The sequence below is a fragment of the Embiotoca jacksoni genome, unplaced genomic scaffold (assembly GCF_022577435.1).
Source record: "Embiotoca jacksoni isolate LCO1_2020_lvr unplaced genomic scaffold, fEmbJac1.0.p SCAF_31, whole genome shotgun sequence".
Taxonomy (NCBI): domain Eukaryota; kingdom Metazoa; phylum Chordata; class Actinopteri; family Embiotocidae; genus Embiotoca; species Embiotoca jacksoni.
The window spans coordinates 4666233-4685102 of NW_027185383.1; the positions used below are offsets into that span (position 1 = coordinate 4666233).

An 18870-nucleotide genomic window follows, 5' to 3' on the forward strand; every position below is an offset into this window, starting at 1 on the left:
GCTTGTTATTTATTCGTACTGGGTTCTGACAGATCTGGGGAAAACAACATTTTCTTTCTCTGTGGCAATGCTGTGTAAATCACTACAAGATGACCTAAAATTTATTCATTGATGAATTTAGGGACATCGTAAAAAAATGTGGTGACTGAGGCATGTGGTTCTTTTTCTTAAGACGTCACTGTGTTTAAAGTGTGTTTTGCTGTTTTATGGTTGATTTGGTAGGCTATTATGTTTTGTATGATGCTACCTTGGCCAGGTTTCCAAAGAAATGTTTAGATTAATGGGGCTTCCTAATAAAATAAATGAAAACCAAATCTGAGGAACAAAGGACTTTGAGAACATATAGGGTACTGGAAAAAAAAAAGTTGGCGAACATAGTTTTCTTGAAAAAGAGGATCTGGCAATATAGGACTCTTTGTTCTGTTCCCATTAAGTGTTATTTAAACTTGTGGACCACAGGACCCTGAGAAAGTAGTTGCTACTCCTGGAACATAGAACAACCTGTTGAAAACAGAGAAACGAATTTGAAAATGTTAAAAGTCTGCTTAGTTTGTAGGCTATATGAGCATCGTTGTAGCCAAATATGTTGCCAAAAAATAAACAGAATATAATTGCCATTCACTGTGTTTACATTGGGTGTCGTGTTTAGATAATCAGGGCTCAGGTATACAGGTAGGAAGAGCGCTGTTGTCGGGAGTTTGAACCCGGAAGTAAAAACGTTTTGGACAGCTGTGGCGCTAAAGTTTGTGATGTCGTAAAGAAAGTTGTGCATTGAATTTATTGCTGGAAACTGTGGGAAGGACTCTGGATATTTATGCCCCGTGGAAACAATAAAAAAATAAAATAAATAGGTCTGCAACCGAAGGAGCAGCCTGCAGATTGTTTACTAAACAACACGCACAGCATCTGGTAAGTAATCAAACAGAAGAGAAGCGTCGGCCTGGTAAGTCCTGCCTCATTAGACATCTGCTTTAAGTAACAGACTTTATATCCTACAAGCAAAAGTTTATGCAAAGCTAAGCTATTCTGTTTCTGGTGTTTGCTTCATACTTTTTACACATGTAAGTGATCGTCTATCTATCAGCAAGAAAATGCATAAAGAAATTTCACAAAATGCCAAACCATTCCGCACAAAGGGACAGAGAGATAGTCACTGGCAAAAAGCTCTAAATAGACATGGCTATTGGGAAAATGACAGGTGCAAAAAATAGGACTTCTGTCCAAAAATATATTTAGAGGAGATAAATAAAGCAAGGGAGGGATAAATGGAGACATGCAGGAGATAAGAGGAAGGGGGGTGAACGTCCCTTTCATGTTCCACATTTGTTTGTGTAAAAATACAGCAGACCAATTTGCAGATTCCCTCTCGCAGTCTCAAACATCATTGTACTGCTTTGGAGTTGGAGCTTAGTGTGAGTAAGCATCTCCTTATCTCACTGGTGCAGCCAGTTCTGTTGGATTAACACAACTGTGAACTGGTCCGGCACCCAGAATACACTGCAACACATCTCCAGCTGTGACTGGGTCTGCATATGTTTGCGTGTGTCAGGTTCTACAGGTTTTTTTTTGTTTGTTTTACTTGGAAGCTAATTAGACACCGACTAACCTTCTAAATACAAGCAAGAGGGAAGATAAACTTTATTTAAAGAGCAGCAGAAGAGGAAGAAAGGTTAGACAGCTAGACGAAGCAAAAAAAAACTAAAAAACAACAACAAAAAAACAACACTTCTCCAGGCAGAACTGTGACGCACAAAAGGACACACCATCTCCTCTCAAATGACCTTTTATTGCTGGGGAAGGATACAGAGTTGGCAGGCCCCTGAGCCTGTGTGTAGATATGGAACAGTAGGACCATCCTCCTCTCTGCCAAGTGGAGGCCGGGGTTTACTCTCTATGGTCAATCAATAGCCACTCTCCCCGGAGGAGGGCTGCGAGGAGCTCGTCAATATGGTGTATAATAGAAAACATACAGTAGGATAAGAACACAATAATATCAGTAATTTACAATGACAAGTATTCATGAAAACCAGGCTTATTCTGTGATTCAGTGTGGCCACAAATAACAAATCATCAAAGCAAACGAGAGTAGAAAACACAAGTGTTCATTATACACTGTTTGTGTATTTACAAATGTACCCATAAGAAATATATGTAACTTAATATAAGTTGCAGCAGTTCCTTGATGTTCCATCTTCAGAGCTTGTTGTGTTCCAGCTTAGCGCAGCTAAATGGCTGGTTGGAGTCGACTGACAGTAATTTGGTGCCGTCCTCCGCATGTGGCAGTGATTAATAGTGAAGTTTTTGTGAAATACCAGAAACACAGGCACCCAGTTTCCAAGCACCAGTCACTGGAAATAGATCCCTCATCTCTAACTTTGGTGTAAGTCACTCTCCTGCTCCATGACTAAAGGATTTTTCTTCCTTTCTTGTGTGTGTGTGTGTGTGTGTGTGTGTGTGTGTGTGTGTGTGTGTGTGTGTGTGTGTGTGAGGGAGTGAGCGTGTTTGTAAGTAGATGTGTCAGAGGGCTATTACGGTCGGTTAGAGCCACTCTTACTTGATGTCACATCTCCTGTCTGCGGGCGTTTTACTGTGGCCTGTTTGCCTTCAGCTCTGTGGATGCACACAATGGGTGCAAAAAAAAACAAAAAACAAAAAAAACGATAGCTGTGTGCATTTCCCCTCGTCTGTTCAGTGAACTGGCTTGCAGTCACAGCTGTGTTAGTGACATAGCCATCGAGTGCATCTCTGTCCTGCAGGACATCCTGACCACTACCTTGGCTTGGCTGGTGGCTGATGGGAGTTGGAAACAAACACCCATTCTCAAGCACTACAACCTTATTCCCTTAAGTATAATATTGTAACGTCTTGCTGTAAGGACGTTAATGTGTTAAGTGCCATGAAATAACCTATGTTGTGATTTGGTGCTATATCAATAAAGTTGAATTGAATTGAATTGAATTGAATTGAAGTACTACAATTTATCCTCTCAAGGCCTGCTAGTTCAGCAGTTTGGGAAATACACTTATATGCTTTCATGCCTCGAGTTTGAAGAGAAGATTGTGACCGCTCGTGTTTTTTCTCATTTTACTCTTGGAATAATAATAATTAAAAAAAAAAATCTCTTAAAATTTTTCGATTAAGAGTTTTTTTTTTTGGTGTGGGCTGATGCTGTTCTGGTTAGTATCAGCAATACAGAGTTTAGTGAGAGTCCTTGTGAGCTTTTACACAGAATGCTCTACCCAGAGGTGGTTTGTGTTGGAGGCAGAACCGATGCTTTTGTCTCTGTGTGTTAAAGCACATTCATACGTGTGCCTAAATATGGGGTGAGTGTGAAGTGTGGGGGTGTAAAACAAAAAAGTGCACAATGTTGAAATTCAGCTCATCCACTTAGTATAATATTGAAATTCAGCATATTCACCTGCGATACAATGCCGCTCATATGGAGCCAAAACTATCGATACTCATCTTCAGACGTTCGCTTTGTGTGCAGCAACTATATACATGTTTATTAATGAGGGGATACGTGTGTATTCTTTGTCATTCCATATGTGTCACTGTGCTGACATGAATTAGGGCAACCAGCTATCCTATTTCCAGTCTGCACCCTCACCCTTGCCTGTGGCATCACATGGCCTAATCATCAGTGTGCTTAACAGAATGTAATACAGCCACGCAGTCGCAGCTCACGAGTATATGTATGTAGCGTATGTAGATATAGACGAGAGTTTAGCACAAAGACCTCAGTAGACATGCACGTTATGCAATGCATTTTGTATATACCGGAGGAACCCATGCAAATATTTCATCCAAAGCCATTTTAGCAATGAGGAACCAAAGGTTGAAATGTTCAGAAAGCGTCTCAGCAAACTCCTCAACCAAGCAACTTGCAGGTACAGTACATGGGTCACCATCTTGGATCGACACTTCAGGCATCCAGTTATGTATGCAATGCCATTATGTTTAGATTGGTACATGCATAGTTACACATATGAGTCAGGAGCACTCGCTTATATAAAGAGGGAGAGCAAAGCAAAAACATGAGATTCATTCCTCAGTGTCTAATAGCAGTGGTATATACCACATACTCGCTTTCTTCATCTATTAACACACAACTGCAACAGGAAAAAAAACCTCCACAATTGACACGTGTCACTGCAAACACTTGGTTATTAATTACACGTGCTTTTCCCGCTCGGAAAAACGTCTATAATGGCCGAGGCAGAAAAAGTGCCACTCAAAAAAATAATCATAACCAGCATGTTTATAGAGTATGCCAGACTGCTGTTATTTTGTTGGCTCAGTAGATACACTGCTAACTTTGCATTTTGTTCCTTTTGGTGGAACAATATGCACATGCACGTGCCAGTAAATGTGCGAAGAAAGGTTTCTCAGCAGTGTTGCAGATCACGTTACAGAAAGGCGACAGATTGTTCGGAGTCAAGAGTGCACACCGTCTACCATTAACTCACAACTGCTAATGCTAATAATAATCTAGTTCTTCAGTAGTACATTTTGGTTATACCACGAATACAGTCCAACAACGCAGGCATTTTAACAGCAGACATTGAAGCAGAGGTGTTCCTAATAATATTAACAATGACTGATTTATATTCAGTCAGCCATGTGAGTGTGATCGTGACCCAGCATGGACGACATCAGGAAAATAAAACTGAAGCATACAAATGTAATTCAGCCATCATTATTCACACCTGTCAAAATGTCTCCTGTGAAATATGCCTTTTCCATTTTGCTCGCGGTTCTGAAAGATATCACTGCTATTACAGTGACTCAAGACTGCATACATTTAAACATGTGAATCCAAGCTAAAACAGCAGAATATATAAAAAAAAAAAAAAAAGGGAAAAAACACCTGGTCCAATGCCTTCTCTCTCTCTGGACCCTCAAAAGTTAAATTGTGTTATATAATCAAGTAAGTAATTCTGACACACAACTACATGTATAGAGGATGACATACTGAGGCAGCCTACTTTGAATTTTCCTGTTTCAACGATGGAATTTTTTTGGTCCTCCTGCTCATTCCTAAGTACATAACAGTTTTATAGCCAGATACTGAAACTATACACAAAAATATAGAAGGTTTGTAATTAGAGACATCTCAAAGCAAGTTTGTATATTTACTGTTGTGGACTGAAATGTTTCGGTTCCCTATTTTTCTTGGACAAGATTTATGTGTTTTCAAAACTGCAGAACTGTTACAGCTGGAGATGATTCATTCAGCAGCATAGTTGGAGGAAATTCACTCAAGTCAGACAGCAGATGAAAAAAAAAAAACGAATTCACTTAGTAAAAAAATTAAAGGAACAGATTATTTAAAAGAAAAAGTCTCCAATGGTTACATGTAGGATCTGTTGTTTGTTACACTAAATCCCCAAATCCTTTTTTAGTGAACAGAATTTGTGGCTCTCAAAGCGTGTACACACCTCATAAGGCTTTTTGGTGCATCAACAGTGTGTGCAGAAACAGAGAGGACGCTGCACTCAAACCCAACAAAGAGAGGATGAAATAGACATCAGTTATAACACTGTCCTGTTTACTCGCCATCCAGGGGGCCCTCTGCCAAAACAGACCTCAGCAGTTGGCACATGTTGGCTCTCAGCTTCACCAGCACTGTCGGACCTCGACACTAACACCTCGACTGCATTGTGTTTCTGGGCTAATAACTGAGGGGTTGAATTACTGGTACAAAACCACACAGCAGCGGAGCAGAGACTGACCCCTCTGCCTGTTCAAAAGATTAGTCACACATACAGCTACATCGTACACTCTGCTGTGTGCGTGCGTTTGCACACATTCATTCGTATACACTGACACTTAAATGCATTGCATAAAAGCAGTTCGTCCTCTCCTTTCATAACTGTGGGTAGAATGACAACAAAACAGTTTTCATTTTCCATAGAGGTGTCACATTTCTCCCTCTCTGCTCGGTGCCATCATGGAGGTCCTCAGGAGATTTATTAATGCTATGCAATCAGTGACTAAAGGGTCTAGAAGATGATTGTCTCATTCAATTAATTGGTGTTGCTCCAACTTGTAAGAGTATGAAAACAAGCTTTCACCTGCAACATTGGTTTTATATTTAGAATTTGGTAAAATATTTGACAGTTGTATCTGTCCAGTAATTATAAAGCTGGAACCAGGACATGGTTAGTTTCATTTAAAGAAAGGAAAGTACAAATGTTTTTACGGTGTGGGAGCCAGTTTCACAAAGATTTAGATTACTTACATCAGACTTTAGATAGATGTCAAAAGTTGATTACCTCTTGATCTCAATTAATATTAATTTACTCGGAATTCCTGGTAAATTTAAAGTTTTTTCAAACAAATAAACATGGCTGACCAACCGACCCGTGGATGTATTGAAAAAGAGTGATACATCCATAGGTGTATTAAGGAGAACTGGATACCAGATTACAAGATGGTGCCACATTCAAGTTTCTCAGTAAGGCCTAAGGCAAAGACGTTTTTTTGAAGCTAGCCAGATTTTCTGCATGCTTTTTGAAAATGTGGTCGTATAGAACATGCGCATTACTGTCTATTTCCGTCAGGCCCGTTGACTTCAGATTGGCTCTTTACCCACATGAATGGCCTTAGATTACATAGTCATACAGCTCTTATAGACTTTTAAAATATTATTTGATTAAATTCTGGCCAGTGTGTAAAGTTTAGAAATTATACTTTCACCATTTTACAACCTCTCTTTTCCGATTATTGTACTGCATGAACACAGACGTTGTAGGAACGTAGTGTGGCTGCTGTGCCAAAATCACTGCACAGCCCAGGGCTGTTCCCAGGTACTTGGAAACAGCGCCACCAGTCAGCCTTGCAGTTTATTGCATTGGAAAAATCCCCCACAGCCTAAAAAGTATTTAAAAAAAAAAAAAAGAAAAATCTGTACGACAGGACACCTCCAACTGAAATCCAACTGAAATCCAATCTTCTTTTTCACTCTTGCCATTGTGAGTTTTTAATAAGTGATTTAACTTCAATATGCATGATGTTATCACAATGCAAAGTGGAACAAGCAGGAACCTGAAAAGGTAGAAGGTTGCTGGAGGAAACACTAATGTGGATGTGCAGTGGTTCGTACAATGTGAAAGAAACTGACAGAAAACTTTTTTGGACTCATACGCCAGGCGAGCAATTTTCAGTCAAGTAAGTCTGGTATCCGGTGTCCCTTAATACATTCATGACACAACCATGTCCAGTTAATGTTTCCCTCTTATTATTTACCAGTAATAAGGGTATTTTACTGAGAATATTCAGAAATGAAACAAAACAACAACAAAAAAAACTTCACCAGTCAAAAAAAAAAAAAAATGTTCACACAACACCTTTGTCAACAAACCACAAATTATAAGCCATGTTTCCCTTCTTTTCATCAGTCGCTGATAAGTGTTACCATGGAAACATCTAGTTCAGCGTTATCCTGGGGAAAAGTTTTTAGCTTATAATAAAATCATTCTATATTTTTGTAAAACTATCCAAACTGCATTCCACAAATTGAAGAGCACATTTTTAAATGCTCTAACACTATCTTGATTCTAAACTATCTTTGTGAAATTGGACCCGGTTTTCGGACAGATTCTTTTGGCCAAAATGGGAGAAATAATCGGTATGTTAAGAACATGGCTGGCTAGCTGCTTCCAAGATAACCAGCTTTACTGAGATGGGTTGGTTTGACCATTTCTCACTCAAACACTACACAGAAACCAACAACATAAAAGGTTATATATTTGCATATATGGTGTTACCGAAGCGTTGGGGGCCTCCACTACGGCAACTACAGTGTGTTTTAACCACCTGGAAGCTGACTACAAATGAGTAGAAAGACATTCCTCGTATCTATTGCGTCTCCTTCCTTCTTTTTCAGAGCTGAGCCTGTGAAACAGACTCAGACTGTATCCTTAAACTTCACAGACAGTCGTGGAAGTTGACAGGAGGCACTGTGAGAATCCATGGTGGGAAGGGTGGGGCGAAGTCTTTTAAACAGTATCTGAGGTTTTTAAATTCCCGTTGTCATGGTCACTCCTTGCCCTCAAGGTGTGGCCAGTCTCATTGCTTTCTTCCTCGTCGTCCACATCGAGCTGCTCGTCCTTCTTCTTGATGTAGCGCTCGTAGAGCACCATGATGACGCCCATCACCCACGCCGACACGGTGCCAGCGGCAAAAATGACAAAGCCGATGACGACAAAGAAAAGGTAGTCCCAGGAGCCCAGAGTCTGGTGACATAACGTCCGTAGCTGGATGCCCACCTCACCCAGACGACGGCCCTGCATGTCGGCAGGCGAGCCACACACTGTCTGGCCCTCGTCTGTCACACAAACATACCAAGAAGGGTTAATCAGACGAAAATGCAATACAGTACATCACCATTTGCGATATAAAAATGTGAGGGTGTTGGTGTTACAACAAACAACATACTATAATAGGTTGGATCAAAAAGTTCCAAGACTGCTCCTGTTGCGCAGCATCGTGACGTGCACGGAGCACAGAGTATATGTAACCTTCACGAGTAAGTTCTCCAACTTTTGTCGCTTGATCAAAATCCGCACATGACTTACACATGCTTCTGTGAGCAGTGGTCCTACTGCATCGGTGATGTTTTACACACCTAAAACTTAAGCAGAGAGCGCACATCAAAATGTGGGATAAAATATTAGGGAACAGAAAGAATTAGCATGTAGCCAAATCTGGTGAGTAGGGGTGGTGAGGAGTGACAATTGTGTTATTGAGGGTGAGAAACGTGTGCTTTCATTGCCATTGCGCCACAGTTCAGGTCGTTTGTACTGAATGTTTTCCTTCATAACGTCACAGGAGAACTCGGTGTTGACAGTCTGTCCCAGGAGGACAAATTACTGATGCACAACTCCATCAATGTCAAAGAAAACCTACCTGGTTACTACTGACATAATGCACCTTTTTTTGGTTTTGGGCAGTGTTCATTGCTTTATTACTGTAGGCTTCCTGAAGCATTTCAAGGGTCTTCGTTGCTGTTTTTCAGAGTTTGACACAAAATTGTTGCGACTAAATCGGCAACAACCAAAGTCAACATTTTTTATTAAGGGTTAAAAAACAACAACTCCTTGATTAAACTAACCTACTTCATCAAGACTGTGTTGGCGTGGTTTGATCATATTTGAATGACAGTCCTTGTGTTTTTACCAACCCACATGAAACGAGTAAGAAAAGCAACTACAAACACAAATATACAAACATTTTTATGTGAAACAACAAAGCCTGTTTAGATCATGGCTAAAATGTATTTTAATGCTGATCTTGTTTACACATATCAAATAACATTTCTTACATACAGATATAATATATAATTAGCATATAATTTTAAAGGCCCCTTTGATGTTGTAAGAGTTGTAACCAAATGCAAAGCAACTCAGCAAGGAAACTAATATGGCATTAAACAGAGGAGCCTGTTGAATAATTCAAGTTTACTACTACATCTGCTTCAGCACAGCATTTGTAAATGGCAGCAAACTGAGCTGCAGATATCCTTAACATATTCACATTCACACGGCTAAAAAACAACAACTAGAAAACTGCACTAGCATAACAATGTTGCCTTCTTTATCAGAAAACTACAAAGCTTAAGGAGCTTCCCATGTTCTCGAGTCTTGAGTTGATGCAGTATTAAATTACAGAAAAATTCAGGGATGAATTATTCAAACTCCTATTCCCTGTGCAGGATTAGAGAGTGACTCGGGCCTTTGTGTCTGCCTGAAGCCACAGATAATAAAGTTTCCCATCATCAGGAGTAGGGTATGACTACAACTAAGACGATGCTGAAATCCCCAAATCCCAACAAAATGTTGGGTTCCTTCTCTTTCAGAAAACTAGATGGATAAAGTGTAATTTCAAAGGCCTATCAGTCAAAATTTAATACGACACATGGCGGGTGTTGAGCTCGGCAGCAGCTGACAAGAGAGGCATTTTTCAGAACGTAATCCTGAAGGCTGGCTGAGCCTTTTTGTGACTGTGAGCAGAAACGGCAACACAACAGAGTGTTTCCATCTCCATACAGCCACCGTTTTTAATTGGCATCTGTTTTTTCAAAGCCTTTGTGCTAGGGGGAATTCCCACTGGGAGAGATCAAAAGACTTGAAAGTTTCTGCACAGGGAACAGTTTTCTGTAACCCTGTTTCTGCACCAACAGCCTTAAAATACACATGCTCATTTTGCTGCCGTGAAAATTCTGTTTATGCATACAGACCTAACAAATTCAGGAGAATTAAGATAATGCTGCTTTGCCTCTCTGCACACTGTTAAATATATTTTTGGAAAATGCGGACCATCGCAGAATAATTGTATAGTTATCATTACTATTGTAATTACATAAATTAGCCATTATTGTTCCTGAGTTGTTAGTTTTTCACCTTCTTAAGGGCATTTTCACACCTAAAAGTCCAGAACAACCCAGGCTAATCCTTTTGTTGCATTGTAAACATTTGATCTGGTTTTATTTTGGTTTAAAACTGCAGTTTTGTGAGTGCACTAAAGAACTTTGCATGACATACCTACATCCCTATTACCTGACATTGATTACTTTGTATACGTTGTGTGTCTAATGTCTGCATGCTGTCACTACAACTGGTAGCCTTGTCAGTTTGAAAGGAGAAAAGGTAATAGACAGATTTATTTCGTTGCCACTACTGTGTATTATTATTATTATTATTATTATTATTATTATGGTTTTTATTCTTTTATTCTCTTCACAAAGATTAACTTATAAGTTTCTGCATTTTTTTAAGCTGAGTTTTAAATTCCTTGTCCAACCAAATTAGAGTTAAATCCTTCCTCCCTACATCTTCTCCTCTGGCTCATTTTGATTTCTTTTCCGGTTCTTTTTCTTCTGTCGTTGTTTCATGAGTGATGATACACTGCCTAAATTTCCTGTAATTCATTCGAAAGTTCAAGCCATCCAAAAAGTGTTTTCACACTGCAAACAAACTGAACCATGGTCCAGTTTGATCTCGACTGAGACCACCTCTCTTGGAAATACCTAATTTTAATCCTTCAGTCTGGACTGTGGTCTGAGGCACCTTTTACACCTGTTTTTTTTTTTTAGTTTGAACCGAAATGAAAAGCTGTGCAATACCAGTGGTCACAAAATCCTGGTAATACAAGTGCTGATGTTGATCAAGCAACATAACTTGGAATACTAACTCACTAAAGGTTTTGCCTCCCCCTGCTCAATGCACATTATTGTCCTGTCCTGTGTGCAACAGCAGCTATCTCTGAGCTTTTTGATTGCACCATATAAACAACTTTTTCTACATAAGCCCCTGTTAATAGGTTTACATGAAGGAAATGCATGAATGTAGCCAGTATAATGTTATTCTGCAAATGGCAAACAACTGTAGGTTACAGTACCTCTCTGTTGTGCTCTGCTTGAAAGAGATGATCATATAAAAAAATCCGTGACAAGCTGATGTCAGCTCGTTGTTAATCCGCTGTTCAGAGCACTCTAAAACCCAAGCTTTTTTCTCAAAGAAATTAAGTTGTGCTTTGATATGATTTTTTTTTTCACTTTTGGCCATGTTTAATATGAAAATCCAAAATGGTAACAAAATAAATATGCGAGAAACTAAGGAAAAGTGTAATAAAACCTCTTTAAGCAACATGACAGTTTGGTCTGTTTCTATTTACCCCACTTGAACTGGAAGAAAGTAGCTTTTTGTACCATAACTTCGGCTAAATGTTTCAACAGTTTATTAACTTCAGCAAACTATGTAATCACATATCCATTACTTTTACTAAGCTGACAATTTTCAACCACTCATGTATTATTTCTATCAATTTTGTCTGTTCATTAATTTTAGCTAATACGTGGGTGGATCAAAAAGTTCAGAGACTGCTGCTGTTGTGCGTGAACGGTGCACTGAGAAGGTAAAAGTCTTAGTATAACCTAAGTGAGCAAGTAGTTATATCACTTTTATCAAAAACAGCACGTGAGTTACACAGGATTTTGTGACCACTGGTAGTCCACAGCTGTGATTTCTCCGTGGACATGAGCAGAGGGTGTACGTCAAATTTTGTATCAAACTCAGAAAATTGGCAACAGAGATCCTTGAAATTAATCAGGAAGGCGACGGTGATGAAGCAATCAGCCTGGAGAGGTGTTTTGAGTGACATTCAGGTTTCATAGGGGCAGAAAGTCACTGTCCAATCTAAAAAGGTGCATCAGATCAGGAATGCAACCCGGTGGGTTTTCTTTGACATTGATGGGGTTGTGCACCGTGAATTCAGCCCCGAGGGTCAGACTGTCAACACAGAGTTCAATTGTGACCTTCTGAGGCGTCTGAGGGAAAACATTCACTGCAAACATCCTGAACTGTGGTGTGATGGCACTTTGGTTTTCTAACATGACAACGTGGCTGCTCACAGTATGCGTTGAAAATGTACAGGTTTCTCCCACTCACACCACCTTTCTCTTCTCTTCTCTTCTCCAAAAATGTTACGCAAATTTGATTTTGATCTGCGGTTTCTGCTCACGTTTCAGGTGGATGGAGAAATCGCTGATGCACCGGACCAGTTATGTTGATTAAGCAATGAAACTTGGAATATTTACTCACTATGGTTAGAGCTTCCACCTGCGACTTGCACATTACAGCGCTGTGCACCGTTAATGCACAACATTAACAGCCTCTGAACTTTGATCCATCCTCATAATTTCAGCTGTTGATCTTTAACCTTTATTTAATTGTGTCCACCATTTATCCATATTGGTCATATCTCAGTATTTAATCAGTGAACTGCTATCTGTTTATGCAGAAACTTTAGCTGATTTAAACAATTATTTCAATTGATTATTCACTACTTATGGATAATTATTTTCAAATGTATATCATAGCTGACTATTTAAATCCCTTTGAGCTCAACATCTCTTGTTTGCTTACTACCTAGTTATCATGCAATCATTGGCAAAATGTGGTGTTAATGTGTAAAAGCTGGCTCAGGTTGGTGGGAGGTGTGATTTAACAGAGGGTGAGAGAGGGATCATACTGCTGCTTTCAATCCAACCATTCGACAATTCAATTTCACAGGATAACTGAAATATATATTCTCCTAATATTTTATTCATTCGGCGACTAAATCTGTGCTCGTATCCTCAGAGAAGCTCTTCTGTGGCTCAGTGATCTGAAAATGAGCAAGCAGCTGAAGAGCACAAGGACGGTCTGCTTCTCTAAGCTTTCTCTACCACACAAAAAAATTCAAAGTCTACTCTGATCCTCTCAAAGGCTGCTGCCGCGCACTGCTAACGCAATATGCTGTTTGACTCCCACTATAACAAACACAGACACACAAGTTCTTAACATATACTGTGTTCGTACACAATCCCCCCCTCCACGAGACCAAGCCGTCCAACATCCTATCTCTGTCCTTGTCCTTGCAGAGTCTGCTACCTTCTGTGGGTGCACGTGTTTGTGTGTTTGTATGTGCCTGACAGCCAGGCAGGAAAACCCTTCTGGCTTCACCCCCCCACCCCCCCTTATCCTCCCTCCCTCCCATAGGGACTGGTATCAAAGGAGAGGGCTTTCCCTCTCTCCTTCCCCCATCAACCCTCTGCTCTATTTCGAGACACTCTCCTTATATAACAGCTGAGAGAGTGCTAATCTAGCCAGGAAGGCGAGACAGAGGAGAATCTGTTGGTTCCTTCCTGAAGCTTTATTTCTCCGTTCCCGCTCCTCCACCCCCGCCCTCTCCCTCCCTCTCCTTGCTTGCAATTGATGCGTCTCCTAAACCGAGGAGACAAGCGAGCCGTGTTGTGTGAACCAGGTGAGACCCAGACGAGAGATAGCAAGGCTTTCGGAGACGTAGCTTGCAGCTGAAGAGCAGCCGTCTCCAAAATGTTATTCTGCTGTTCCACCTCCCTTCTCCCTCCCTCGAGCACTAAAAGTGTGCTTTATCTATGTTTTGGTGTCTGAAATGCACAAATCAGGAGTCTGTATGCATGTGTGCCTGCATATGACTCGTCTAGAGACGGTTTAAAGGAGACCAAGGTTCTGTCTGTGCTCTTGTTGTATCCCTGGAAAGGATGGACAGACGCGCATGTATAGAGGTTAGAGAATGTGCGTATGTATGTATGTGTCTGCCTTCTCCCTTGCTGGCAGCTGTCACTGGAAGAGGCTCCACTCCAAATTAAGCAAGACAAAAGGCGATGAGCGGCAGGAAAATAGGACAGCCATTGCAGGACTCGTTTTGGACTCAGCCTATAAGCTTCACATGGACCATGGCCTCTGTGTGTGAGTGTGTGTATATGTGTTGGGGTGGGGGTGAGGGTGGGGGTGGAGGAGGAGAAAGACAAGCAGGGGATACCTTTTTGGTATGCGTGGCGGTTGCATTATAGCTATGGTGTTAAAATTATGACCGGATTTCTTGCTTTGTATGACTCTATAAATAGCTGCTGCCTTTTGCATAGTGACACATCCACACCAATGCATGAGCATATTAACTCCAAGTAAGAAAGATTGGGATTTCAGACACATCTATCAGCTTGACAGTAATAAAAGAAAAGGGGAGATCAATATTTGATGGCGCAATTATGATCCATTAATCACACCTACAGAGCATCCTAAAAGCAGAATATGATGGAGATTGATTAGTCATTTTGAGATAAAGGACAGTCTTGTTTTCCTCCCAAAACTGCAGAGCCTAGCTGAATTAATGAACAGAGCTGCTTGAACAGAAATCAAGTGGCTCCCTGCCTACGATCTTGTTTCACCCTCTTTGTTGTTTGATAGTCTGACTGCTGCTTTGCTCCACTGCTGTCACCTCATCGCGCTGAAAGCTGAGTAAGGGGCCAACTTTGAAGACCTCACCACATAGCTGTGGTTTCACATGTGTACGTGTTATACATAGCACAACATATTGTTTCATATGCACTGTCACTGATGATAAGGGAGGTGATAGAGATATTATCAGTGTGTGCTAAGAGCTGTAGACGTGACAGGGAGTTTACATGTGACATGGTGAGAGGGAACTCCTGCAGGGAGGCTTGAAGTCCTCCTTTCCTTGAAAGGTTCTCACAGAGACTTTTAATCACATCTTTCCTATTCAATTTTTTTTAACTCCCATTATTTTTCAAACACAGTAGTAACAAAAACCTTTGGGTTGCCAGGTTGTGGAAAAGCACTAATATTTCCAGCAAAGCTGGATTGCCAACCAGGCTAAGTTGGGAACAGTGCAGCAACCCTGAATTTCGAGGGCCCCGTGAGGCTCCAGTCTTACTGTTTAACTTTTAAGTGCTAATTTAATTAAAAAACAACTATCTCAGAATACACAGCAACAAAGTAGCCTGCAAATGAGGAGATCCCTGTATAAAAGGACCACTGTGTTGAAATCTGGAGTTTTAAGATCTTTATTATTTCAATCTTAATATGTATAATATTAACTACAACTACATTCCACAGAGAATGAGAAGAAAGGGGCGGGGTCACCGTTTCTTGGTAACTCATAACCCCCATAACAGGTTAATTCGGCTAGGAAGTGTTTTTTTATAACCTGGCAACCCGAAAGTATTTTTTATTTTTTGTTTTATGAAGGATATGGGCTCATAAAGCATTCTTAGATTTATCAACCAAAACATAATTAGTTACAAGTTATAAACTTCCTGTGAGGTGCCTTTTAACATAAAGATATACAATACATTTTTGTATCTGCTATTTAAGTTGCCTGCTTTCTGTTTTATTTAATTTGAGCCCTGATAGGCCTTTAAAAAAAAACCACCCAGTACACTTGTAGGTTACTTGTATAAACACTTGTCTAAAAAGTGTGTATACATATATCATATTCATCTTTTCAATGGATGCATGCCATTTACGATTGATTGGTTCTCTGTGGCCTTTTCTATTTGACCCAGTAAAACACGAAGTAAATGATCATGTTCTGATAATTTCCTGAGAATAAAATATAATTAATTACTGACAAGACCTTGGAACTTGAAGCCCTCCAGGTGGACCCACAAGCAAAGGTCCTCGTTGTCGCACTCGCAGCTCCACGGGTTCCCGCTGAGCCCCACGGAGCGCAGGGTGGGCAGCGCGATCAGGGAGGTGATGTTGAGGACCGTCAGGTTGTTCCGGCTCACATCCAGCACCTGAAGGGCTGCGTTTTCCGCAAATGCGTCCGGGTGAATCTCAGAGAGTCCCGGGTTGTCCGTCATCCTCAGCATCACCAGGCTCGCCAAGGGGCCGAACGTCCTGTCCTCGATCCGGGTCAATGTGTTGAAGGAGAGGTCCAGGTAGGCCAGCTTGCGTAGATTCCCAAACGTGGACTCAGATATCTCCGTCAGGGAGTTGTTGCTGCAGTCCAGATAGACCAGGTCGGAGAGGTAGTTGAGCGCAAGAGGCGGCAGCTCCACGATCCGGTTGTTGGAGATGATGAGCTGCCGCGTGGCCAGCGGCAAGTTGACTGGGAAGGTGGTCAGGTGCTGCCCAGCGCACTGAACCACCAGCTGGTCATCACACACACACCTGTCCGGGCAGCCGGAGGAGAGAACCGGGGATGTGATGACCCCCGCGGTGACGAGGATCAAAACTATGAGCCGCAAGAGTTGCGCGCATGGCTGCGGGGCAAGACGCATGACACCGCCGAGGGCTTCATCAACCCCGTTTGGACAGAGTCAGACGCACTCGCATTCTTCATTGATACATCCTCACCGCCGTTGTTGGTCCCAGAAATGATCTCCACCGAGGTCAAAATAACGCTCGTCCGTGGCAACCTCGTGCGCGTAACGTCTCAGTTCATCCTGTCTGTTGGTTCTGGATCCAGCGCGCATCCGCTGTGTTGAACTTGACAGTCACACGCCTTCATGTTGTTTCAGATCTCACTGATTTTTCGAGTTTCTGTTGACGGCAGCTATTCGCACATTGTAACGCGCTTTCATGCTGCGCTGCTTACGGTGGTCACGGTCAGTTGTTCCGCTACATGCTTGCCATCCTCTCGCCTTCCGAAACTGAATCCAAATGAGGGGGGCGCACTGAACGCGCGGCGGATAAGGTTGGTGGGGGGGTCGAGCTGTGGAGTGATCTCACGCTTCGGAGTGAGCTGGGGCTAGAGTGGAAGGTCTGGGTAGCGGATGTAATGCAAGACTAACATTAAATATTGAAGCCTGCCAAGTATAACACACCTCAGTTGACACTTACATAGTGACCTATAATGTTTCAGCTGCTGGGCACAGTGATTACATGACACAGGTGTGTTGTGTAAAGCTGCATCCATGTCAGAGTGCAGGCTAGATGTAAATATGTGCGGGCTATACATGATAGTCTGTGCATACTGTTTATCAGCCTGCCTCAGGTGTGTGGAGGCTGTCAGAGAAGCAGGTGCAACTGACACCTGGGAAGCATCACATCAGGCTATGTGGGGCAATGATGACAATGTGTTGACAGAGGGGATCCCAATCAGCCCCATCTACACCACTCAAGCAAATGCAGTGAGGATTTTATATGATAATGACTGACATATCACACAAGCAGCCAACCCATTCAATTCAACCTCTACCCAGTGGCTACACAGGCAGCAGATGACGGGACGAGATGAGATGGGACAGGGTGGTCTCGGGCAGGCAGTTGTTTTTCCTCCTCTCTCCAGTCTCAGTATGAGTCCTGAGTCTATTCTTGGTTCTGTGTGTAGGTGTTGAAGGGCTGAATCAGACTCAGCATGATGGAGGAGGAGGATGAGGACAGATGTGGCCGCCGACAGTCGGTTAGAGAAACTACCCTGAGCCGATAGTCAACAAGCTGCTGTTTGACTGACTGACCGGGCTCTCACTCTCCTCATCTCACACGCACAGAAGCCTCTTCCTGTATTTACCCCGAGGCTGTGTCAGAGCAGGAGGCCTGCGTTCAACCTAATGCCTTTTCACACTTCCATCCATGTGGACTGAACTAATCCACACAGCTGTTTAGTGTCAGGGACCTCCTGTGACTTTATGAGGACATCTAGTGACGAACACTCGGTAATGTTTTTGTGAAGTCAGCAGCCATGCAGATGTCTTCTTTATTTACTGTCTTCACCGATGCATGGTCTGCAGCCAGGCTGCTAAGTATTGCCCACACGGCTGTCCCAATCTATCTTCACTGATTTTGATGACACATTAAGCACAAACGTAGAACGAGCTGGAGCTCTTAGCTCAGACAAACATTGTTCAAATCCTGAAATTTTGTTCCTAGATTCAGAAGGAAATCCCAAATTCTCAAAAAAAAATACCACATATGTCAGGTTGGAATTTGGGAAATATATAAAATAATGGCTTTTGACACAAACAATACTTGAATTTGAAGGAATGTTGCAGTATTAAAGGAGAGAGTCTCTGACTTAATGAGAAGATATACAGATTACACTGCATCTGAAAAGTATTCACAGCGCTTCACTTTTTCCACATTTTGTTATGTTACAGCCTTATTCCAAAATGGATTAAATACATTTTTTTTCCCTCAAAATTCTACACACAATACCCCATAATGATAACGTGAAAAACTTTTTTTTGTTGTTGAAAATTTAGCAAATCTATTAAAAATAAAATATGAAAGAATTTTGCTCAGGTGCATCCTGTTTCCACTGATCATCCTTGAGATGTTTCTACAACTTGATTGGAGTCCACCTGGTAAATTCAGTTGATTGGACATGATTTGGAAAGACACACACCGTCTATATAAGGTCCCACAGTTGACAGTGCATGTCAGAGCACAAACCAAGCCATGAAGTCCAAAGAATTGTCTGTAGACCCCCGAGACAGGATTGTATCGAGGCACAGATCTGGAGAAGGGTACAGAAAAATGTCTGCAGCATTGAAGCTAGTTAGTTTTAGACATGAGAGCCTCAAGATGTTCTAAAAAT

At 41.6% G+C, this 18870-nt stretch overlaps 1 protein-coding gene across 2 annotated transcripts; it reads right to left on the bottom strand.

Annotated features, from left to right (window-relative positions):
* Window positions 1-1621: 1621 nt before the first annotated feature.
* On the bottom strand, window positions 1622-17023 carry LOC138207322 (leucine-rich repeat-containing protein 52-like). Of its 2 annotated transcripts, none has more exons than XM_069164473.1 (2): window positions 15964-17023; window positions 1622-8332 (listed from the first exon to the last, which is right to left on the bottom strand). In XM_069164473.1, exons 1-2 carry the CDS (start codon window positions 16610-16612, stop codon window positions 8004-8006), a joined length of 978 nt encoding a protein of 325 aa, XP_069020574.1. In that variant the 5' UTR covers window positions 16613-17023; the 3' UTR covers window positions 1622-8003. The 2 variants fall into 2 exon arrangements, with proteins under 2 accessions (XP_069020574.1, XP_069020576.1); XM_069164475.1 differs by having other exon boundaries at window positions 8072-8332; window positions 15959-17023.
* Window positions 17024-18870: the final 1847 nt, after the last annotated feature.